This window comes from Sipha flava, unplaced genomic scaffold (assembly GCF_003268045.1).
Source record: "Sipha flava isolate LNK unplaced genomic scaffold, YSA_version1 252_pilon_pilon, whole genome shotgun sequence".
NCBI classification, from domain to species: domain Eukaryota; kingdom Metazoa; phylum Arthropoda; class Insecta; order Hemiptera; family Aphididae; genus Sipha; species Sipha flava.
In genome coordinates, this window is record NW_020272904.1 from 1,936,548 (window position 1) to 1,947,358 (window position 10,811).

Consider the following 10,811-nt stretch of genomic DNA (forward strand, 5'->3'; position numbering starts at 1 on the left):
CGGTGTATCAATCACACTTGACAACAGTGTATGTTTCAGGATTATTTGTCCCGCGAAACACATCGGTGTTCAAACCCACGGTCGCGCGATAAAAACATCGCATCGTTAACACTTAACAGTCACCGGCGCCGGCCTACGTGATCAGACGAACGTCTTGCGTTCAGTGTTTCCCCCTCCCTCCCACCCCGGCCGTACACAACCGATACGCCGTAATGTTCTCCCTACGCGGCGGCGGTTTCAGCGTTTTCCGCGAAACGCCCATGCCCACTGGTGGCACAGAAAACACGAGAGGAGATAAAACGCGGAAAACCTAACCGCCTATATTTATTATTCTCATACTGCAACCCATACATGTCGCCGTCAATTATGTAAATTAGGTAATACTGTGATTGCCAATATGGTAAATACCCCCGGACCAGAGGCGGATTTATCTTTTTCACGGCTACGGGCACCAACAATTTGCCGCCCCTGTAATAGGCGAAGAAGTTGTGCTACCCATTCCAAAATACCTTATGAAAATATTTAATATATTGACGTATGTACCCGCATCCGTTTGAATGTTTACATTATTTTTTCGCTTTTATTAATCGGTTTGCTTTGAAAAAATGTCAACGGCATGTCCCTTAAATTTTAATAAAAACAGATTTTCATAATAACAGCATAGGATTTATTAGTGAGCAGTCTAATTAGTAATATAGTGCGGCAACGTGGGTATTTATTTTACCCCGAAAATCCGACCACAACATATTAACAAAATGCAAACACATTATTACACGATTATTTTCCGTAAATATAATGTAATTAATTTTCCAATTTCTTTTTTCATACGTTTGATGTTTTTTATTATAACAGAATTTTCCACCCTAGGCAGCTGCCTACAGTGCCTAAGCCCCAGACATTAATTGACAACACGAGCATGTTGTTGGTACCAAATTTTTTTTCAACACATTTACAACCAGTGTTGAGACTTATCTAGATAATTGTTCAGTTATCTTTTATCTTGCGTGGATAAATAGTTGCACGTTATCTAAATAATTATCTAAGATAAATTTTTAATCTATCCAAGTAAATTTATTAATTCGTCTTTGTATGAGTACAATAAAATAAATCGTAAATTTACGATTTATTTTATTGATAATCAATACTTGTTATTTTAATTTTGAGTTAATAAATGATCCGGTAACAAAATCACAAAACAATATATTATAGGTACAGGTATTATTAAGATTTTTGTGAGGAAACCGTGATGTTTAAGTGAAGAGTAAATGTTATGTTGGTGAGTAGTGAGCTGGTAAATGAATGGAAAAATGATTGTAATTATTAATTAGTCATAATTAAAGGTCGGATTAATATTCTCTTAAAATCCTTAAAATATGATTTATGTCGTTTTTGTGTCGTCAAAAAAAGCAGTATATTCTCTAAATATTCTTTAAAAATACCATATTTATGATGCTTTATGTTTTTAAAAATACAATATTATATAACATTACATATTCAATATTCTGTAAAAAAAAAATTATTTTAATGACTTGGTTTAAATTTATCGATTACTACATTTTATTATTAATTTAATTTATAAAAACATTAAAAAAAAAAAGTCGGTTTTAATTCTAATATTAACCGTACGTAAATTACACCTAATATCTAGTAATTAATTTTTAAAACAACCTAAAAGGGTATAAAAATAACTCAAATTGTGAATATTGAATTTGTTGATCAATATTATCAAAATGTCGATCTACATAATGCGTGCATGGATATGCAGACAAATAATAGGTAATATAAATTATTTCCTTCAAAAAATATATTTACAAAAATAAAAATATTTATAAAATATTCTCAAATATTCTCTGACGTATTGAATATTCCCTAACCCCTAAATTAATTTTTTTCTGTGAATTCTGTGTTTCCTGAATCTTAAAAATATCTCCACTCTCATTTAACTGCATAGATATATGCAATATACAATTATGTAAAATCATAAAAATCCGGTCTCTATGAAAAAAAAAAAAATATATATATATATATAATATAATACAATACCTATAATATTATATATATAATAACATATTAATAATAATATATAATATATTATATATAACCTATAATATATAATACATACATTATTATCAAAATGTATGATTAGTTACTCGTTCAGATCTTACCTATTTATTTCTTATATTATTATTTTCGACATCAAATAAAATATTATTTTATTCATTGTATGTATAATATACATGAAATAACAAACATCTTACCGAATACCACTACAAATATAATTTTAAATACATACTAAAACTGTCGTAAGTTTACAACAATCACAGTTAACTATGACGTGTCAAATGTGTAAAATAATATTTTCTTTACATTTAGCCTTAATCTTTAAAATGTTTGTTAATTTATATTTATTGAACATGGACTAATAATAATATTTACTACTAACAATAATTTAAGAAAATAGCCTGTGTTAAATAATATTAAAGTACTAAGTAGTATACTAGTATCTAAAGTGTACTCTCGGAAAGTTAGCCTTCAATATATAAAAAAAAATGATCTCTCTTTTTATCTAGATAAAATGTAATTACCTTTAATCTTCATCTAGATAGATTTAAATTCGGTTATCCTTTATTTTTATCTAGGAACATTTTTGTCGTATTATCTTCATCTGTATCTAAGCACAAAAAGTATTTATCAAATCCCAACGCTGTTTACAACTATTTAATACCGATAAATGTTGATAATTTTGTTTAGCAATATATAAAGATTAGGTGAGATATTTTTAAATGCAAGATAAATTATACGTGATTATTTGTTTTCATAATTTATTGTATCGTAACACTTTGAATTGCATATAATATTAGTTTTGCATCCTGTTTACAAACACATCTAGTATATCCTTTTGATCCCGCGATTCCATAGCCTCACGAACGATAACTTATTTTAATTTAATAAATCGATTTCACAACGTGCAAGGCCGTCACTAATTCAACAAACATATAATTGATTTAATATTTTTATCGATTATGTCTGAAACAGCCGGGATCATCGTCATTACCTAGGAAATGTTTCTAAACTGTCTGGAAATAATGAACATTCACATTACTTCCTTCCTGATCAACATCGTATACTGTGTGATCGGAAATGTTATTGCGGCTAGACATTTTCGTTGATTCCAAAATTTATGTTTCTGCCGGTAATATATATATATATACATGCATATATTTATAAAATACAATAATAATTATTGTATTTTATAATTATTATTATTATAATTATTGTTGCCTTTTCCCGTTGCAGCGCCAATCAGTGGTCTCGAAATCTTAAAAACGTGATCGGAAAACATTTAAAAAGGCCACAGTATCTGAACACCAGCCCCAACGGCGCACCGGGAGGAGGGGAAGGAACAGCAGTTTTTTACCCAAACTTCGGATCGATACGAAGCGTCCTCGCGGCTAAATTTTCAAAAAATGTCGGACTCGACCTCGATATCGTGCGCGTAAATGGAGACGGTTCACGGTTAGGGTTAGGGCTGCGTGTTTATTTTATTTCTATGTTATCGATATGTAGGAAATTATATCGATTATAATGGGTTTTTTTTATATATACATTCTAATCGATTATTATCAGTTATAAATATTATAATTGATTCTTAAACTTTAATCGGTTATTATTTATACATAAATTATAATCGATTATAATTGATACTTAATCAATAATCGGTTATTATTTAAACATAAATTATACTCAATAGGGCTCGGAAATTGTTACATTTGCAACTTTTTTTCTATTGTTCAGATTCGTAGCTGAGCACGTTATAAATTTGTTTTAATCAAGTACAAACAATTATCTAAAAATTTGAAGTGCAACGTTTTGCAATTTTTACCTTATTTCAATTTTATTGCAATTTTGTTGATTGTTGTCATTTTCTATACAATTTTATGTACTTTTGTAATTTCGCATTTTAAAGAGTAACAAAAAAAATAACATAACGTATAACAAAATTTTGTTAGATTATATAGGAATAATCTATGGTTTTTTTAATAAGAAAGTTTCAAGTTACAACTAATATAGGTCAACAATTACAGATAATCTATGGTTATGATGGGCTTTGTTGGTTATGACTTGTGACGGCTCCTTTCACCGTCGTTGTTGGTGGTACAGTAGAGCCTCGATAATCCGGACGAATTCAGACCGAGCATCGTCCGGATTACCGATTTTTCCGGATTACCGGAGGTTTCTCAAGAATACCTACTCAAATGACTAAGATTTTATTTTTAATTTCACCATCTTTATATTTATTGCATTTTAAATTATAAGAATAATAAACAACTTAAATTAAAACTAAACTAATGAATTACAAAAAAAAAAAAATGTTTATAATATGTAGAATTTAAGTATAATAATCGGTAATTTTTTTCTGAATAGTACTTTTAATTTTCATTTCAAAAGCGAGTTCTCTTAATCGACGTACCAACAAAATATCAATGCTATCCATGTTCTCATCTTCCGCCCATTGCAATACAGTATTCAATGCATTCACAGCTTCTGAAGGAGAAACTTTACTTGTACTAATTGAGCCACTTTCATCCTCGTCGTCAATATCATCCTCTTTTGCTGCAATTTGTAGAATTTGATCATCAGTTAAGATTTCATGATTCGCTAAATCTTCGTCTGCGCCACGGCAAGCCCATTCCTGTGCTTGAGAATCAGACATTTTATTCGTACATGTTTTCTGTATCTGGTTTATAAGTGTAGAAAGTTGAATGTCATTAATTTCAACAACTTCGTCGATTTTATTTTCTGTTTGGAAAGGAAGCAAGTGTTTCCACGATTTCTTTATGAGCATTGGCGGGACCAATTTCCAACAATTTGCAAGACTAAAAACTGCGTCTTTTAAATTTATGGCCTTTAGAGCATCAATAAGGTTTTCACCATGCACCGGATCAGCAAGAACATTGACTAAGAGAGACTTACGATAGTTTAATTTAATATTCTGAATTACATTTTGATCTATCGGTTGAATAAGCGCTGTAGTATTAGGGGGTAAAAACATTGCAAAAATGTTGCCATCATCACTATGTAATTCTTCTGCTGATGGATGTCCAGGGCAATTATCCAACAATAATAAAGCTTTTGGAGATAAATTTACATTTAAAAGGTGCTCACGAACTACAGGAACAAATTGTTTTTGAAACCAGTCTAAAAATAAAACACGAGTGGCCCAAGCATTTTTTTGTCCACGATAGTATACGGGAAGGTTAACTGATTTAAACGCACGTGGTTTTTGTGCAGTCCCAATGACGAGTAAAGGCAATTTATGTATTCCACTTGCATTAGCACAAGGCATGAATGTTATTCTAGCTTTAATCATTTTTCTTCCGTTTTTCTCATGACTTGATGTCAATGTATGCTCTGGTAACATTCGCCAGAATAAACCGGATTCATCAGCGTTATAAATTTGTTCTAGGTCCAAATTGTTTTCATTTATGACTCGCTGCAACTCATTTCGAAATGGTTCGATTGATGCTTCGTCACATGAAAGTTTCTCATCCGTTATTTTAAGGCGCCTAATACCATGACAATGTTTAAAATTGTCTAGCCAACCTCTACTAGCAGTGAAACCATCTTCCTGCTTTGTTATTTCACGGTGAAATAAACGTGCTTTTTCGCAAATTATTTCACCACTTATCGGAATATGTCGTCTCCGCTGTTGCATAAACCATATAAATAAAGCATTTTCCAGAACAAAATTTTCCGGTTCTTTTAAAGTTTTACGTGTGCCTGGACCACGTTCAGTTGTGCTGACAAACTTCATAATTTTTTCTTTATTTTTTTTTATGTCACCAACAGTCGATTTACCTATTCCGTACTTCTCAGCAATCATACCATAGTTCTGGCCATTTTCCATTAGCTTAATTATTTCAATTTTTTGATCTAAAGTTAAAGTTACGTGTTTACGAGGAGCCATTGTACAAACAAGAATAATAACCACTCGACAAGAAGTAAACGAACTGACCATCGGGCATCGATTTATTACCTACATATGTACATATTAGTCTTTACTAGGAACAGTAGGTAATAAAAATGACGAAATTGTATTTGTCGATAACAATATCTTATGCATAGATTAATTGGGTTCCGGGAATTCTCGTAAAATCTATTTACGAACAAACGGAATTTTGCCGTCCGGATTACCGCGTTCACCGGATTATCGGGGGTCCGGACTATCGAGGCTCTACTGTAATTGGAAAAACTATTTGATTAGTAGAAAAGTTGTCGTTACTCGTCAATTGCTTTTACTCATTAACCAGTGGATTGATGTATTATTAAATATGTTCGCAGAACGCAGATCACAAATCAAATGTGTGTCCCGGTGTTCATTCACTCCGTTAAATTCAACATTTGTGAAAAGAATAACAACATATTTATAAATATAACGTTGTATCAATAACAATTCTATCAAATTTTAAAAATAAACACTAAATTCGTTTATGTTTATATTATTTTAGCAATGGTTAAAAGGGATTTTATGCTATAAATATAAATACTTCAATAACAATACCATGACCGCTACAATGAAAACATTTTATATTTATGTTATATTCCTAAAATATTTTTCAATTACATAATGTATTAAATATAATCTCAATTATAATTAATTGAGATTATTTTGTTTTTTAATTATTATTTAAGTCAATTAATAATTGTTTTCATTAATCGAAAATAATCGAGAATAATCGAATCGCGGTTATATCGATTATTTATAAATATGGAAAATAATCGATTAAAATTATCGATTATATGAAATAACCGCGCAGCCCTATTCACGTTGCAGTGCACTCGGATATTACGACGGTGCACCGCTATTATCTGGTGCACCGGTGCATGTCCCTGCTGCTGCACCGTGTCATTAGGAGAAAGCAAAAAAAAAAAAAAATTTACCTCGATCGTTTACAATATCGATTTAATGGGACGTACGTGTCGTGCACGAGCGTGTATTGTTGAATAAAAGTGCGCGCAAAAATCACGGGTGGAGGGGAAGGGCAAGGGACGCGCGGCAATGGCCTTCTTTCCCGGTTACCGCTCGGTCACCGTTTCCTCTTCGCCGAAACGCAGTAAACACGTCCTACGTACGATTATGTTATTCTATTGTACGCGACGCGTACCGTCATTGTCCGAGTTGTATGGATTCTGGCGAAGCGAGGAACGCGTATTTTTATTATCATTATTTTGTTGTTATTGTTATTTCTCTCTCTCTCTCTGTCTCTCTCTCTATTTATGCATTACGACGCACTGTTTACTATGCGACGCGTATGTATGGCATACGATTTTGTTATTACTTATTTCGTCGATGATAATAATGATATGAAAATCCTTTGCTGTTGGCACACTCGCGGGGGATAAGGATCGCGGTTTTCGCGAGATCTGACGTTTAGGTTGCTGTGCATGATCGCCATCGGCGTATCGTCTGAAATTGATAAATAAAAATACGTTCTCGTACGATCGATTACGCACATTGAGTAGTACAAAAAGTAGTAAAAGCGTTATTCTTCTGGACGAATAATGATCTATTATTGAGATGCAACGCACCGGTATCCCATGGCTGCGATATTTCTTTGGAAGCTTAGGATACTAAAAATATGTTAAACAAGATTACGAATTGTTTATTGGACACTGATTCATTCATGTTATTATTATCAAACAGTTTTAACATGTATTGAAGAAACAGATAAGTTTATCAATATTTTTATTTTTTTTGTTTTTTTTTTTTTTTAATATTAAGCCATTTCGATTGGTATACTTTCACCCTGACCTCCCAAGACTGAAAGTCCGACACGCAGAAGGTGTACAAACAATATTCTACTCGAATGCGAACAATGGACGGAAAAGTTTAAACCGGTTAAGGTGGTTTGGCAAAGATGCTAGTTAAAGACGATGACGGCAACAGGCCCTGCTTCAAGTGATTGCATACTGCAACCATATGCACGGTACACATTTAAATACTAAACGATTAAATTCAAACTCTTCATTTCCTTCGAGAAAATAAAAGTGAAATATGGTTATCCACTGTGTGCACCCAATGCGTCAATAATTCCGTGACACTCATCGATTGAAATAGTCTAGTGTAAAAATTATTATTCGTTTGTATTCAAAAACCGTTGTGGTTTTATGACCGCTCAGGGTTACGATACACGCGTTCTGCAGTGAAAGAGGTATCTTTTTTTCCCTCTCACCACCCCTCATCCTCATCATAAATACGCAACGGATTAGTAACTGTTGAAATACGTTAGAAATGAAAAAATTCATCGAATGAAAATTACTTCATCAGTTGAGTAAATTTAGTACTATAAAAATGCATTAAAACAAAACATTTAATGTAGATAAAAATTATGTATTTTACGATCAAAATATTCAACCATGAATATTATGTGTCGAATTAAAAAATATTTGAGTATTCATGTTCGATATTAATGCTATAATACCGTGCATCGAAAGTTTTGATCAACATTTAATCCAAGTTTTAACTTCTCCCTTTATATTATGCTTAATATTATTATTTAATTGTTTTGATGTTATTTCAAAATTGACATTTCATTATTTTGACTAAATTATAGAAAAATTACTTTTTTTCACAAAACTATAAATAAAAATTATAAAAATGTATGTATTCATAAATAAAATATAATTATGAGTTATACATAATATATTAACATAAGCATTCAGGGAAAATATTACAATTACCTTTAATATTTATAAGGCAACATAATAATAATAAATAATAATAATGTTTTTATAATTTTATAATACTGATATAATATTCCAACATTTGAAAATTATGTACAAAACTCTCTTAGATTAAACAAAGGAATTTTCATTGCTTTAAATTTTGCAAACTTTTCGACCAAATTACGTTCTGCGTTTCTGAGTAGGTATTGTGTATAGAAAATTGCAGTGATAAGTAAAGTTTGTTTACTGAATCATCCGAATTAACTTGAACTTGATTTATTATTATAAATTGGTAAAATTGAATAATTAATTGATTATAACATAAAATACACAAATTTATTACATATTTGGGTAATGTTGTAATAATATTCATTAATATTTAATATTACTAAGGATTCAGGTTTTATAGAATTTCCTAATTAATATAAAATACAAATAAAAATATTTTAGATTTTTAGTATAATTTTTGAAGGTTTGGTGCTATATTGGCCAATGAACAGTTAACCCCCCACCCTATATACGTGCCGGCACGTAGGCATGTAATACATTATTTACATTTTTACATTTATAATTTTATAGTTATTCAGATATTTCAATATAAAAGAAAAATTAATGCTTACCTATGTAAAATAAAAAAACCTAGTTTTATTATTATCAATTATGATGACACCCCCTAAATTTATAATACTTTTTACGTTCTATGGCACTTGCCTTAGTTGCTCCTCCCCTCTTGGGATTTATGTATACGCTGTATACAAATTGAACTAAAAGGCGTACATCAACTGCGCTGAAAATTGTAGGTAAAAAACGAAAAACTTAGGAAAATAGTATAGAAAAAGGTAAACATCAACTGCGCCGATTGATATTCGAGTATTACCATATGTTACAGTCATTATGCCGATCGATTCGTTTAACCTATTAGGCGAAAGAACAACAAATTACGGAGAGTTATTTCACTCAGAAATAAAAATATTTTTACTCGACCCATCCAATTATTTTTGTTTTTTATGAAGTTTTAAAAAGCATTCAACTTCAATTGTGTATTAGGATAAATGGTGCCGAAAAAAAAACAAAATTAAAAACCAAAAGTATAAAAAACAAAAAATCATAGTTGAAGAAAATGTATTCAAATATTTAAATGGAAATTTAGATATGTGGGAATTTTAAAAATGATAACCATAACTACAAAACAGTTTAATAATGTGAATAAATAAATTCTATCATATATAATAGGTAGAAAAACAATTTTCTAGCTTTAATTTATTTTTCTCTGGACATATAAATTTAATAACATTCAAGTCCAATACAATTTATAACGGCCTTAAACCTCGATAATTTTTGTAACATATTAACTCCGGTATAACAATGTTATAATAATGTTATTATAATATTATTTAATATATATTATGTAATAATAATAATATAATTATATAGTTGTTTGTATTAACTATATTCATATGAACTTAAATTATAAAAATTAAAATTAACTAAATTAGTTTTTTTATTTAATTTTAAAACTATCAAAAATGCTACGGCGGCACAGTTGATGTGATTACACATTTTTTGTTTAACTTTTTTGTACGGGTGCAATAGATTATTATATAATTAAGGTTGTGTCCCAAATTCAGCACAATTGACGAACACCGGAACTAAATAGGGATGACGAATAACCTAATTTTAAGTACTAACCCATTTAAATGTTGCGAGTTAGTAAGTATTTTAAACCCTAGTTAATAACCGAAATTATGTACACAGCAACCCCTCACAAAAACTATAATCAAAATATTATTATTATCCTTATGAGAATATTGAAAAATGTTTACCAATACTTTTGTATTTATGCTGCTACACAGGTATAACTATATAGTTAGTTGGTTAGTTTTATGTTTTTATTACTCCGTTGTATACAGCTATATCGTATTTATTTTTATTGATTCAAGTTTAATAGCACCTATTGCAAGGACATTTAAAAATTCATTCGAATGAATAGAAAAATCTACGCCATTTCAAAATCTCAGTATATGTAAACAAAAAGTAAAAACCATTTGAAATGTTTGATAATTATTTATTTATCAATTATAATC

General features: G+C 30.3%; 1 protein-coding gene across 1 annotated transcript; it reads right to left on the reverse strand.

The window, feature by feature from the left end:
- Positions 1-2,618: 2,618 nt before the first annotated feature.
- Positions 2,619-5,968, reverse strand: LOC112684555 (jerky protein homolog-like). Its single transcript, XM_025556128.1, has 2 exons — positions 4,429-5,968; positions 2,619-2,671 (listed from the first exon to the last, which is right to left on the reverse strand). Exons 1-2 carry the CDS (start codon positions 5,966-5,968, stop codon positions 2,619-2,621), a joined length of 1,593 nt encoding a protein of 530 aa, XP_025411913.1.
- Positions 5,969-10,811: the final 4,843 nt, after the last annotated feature.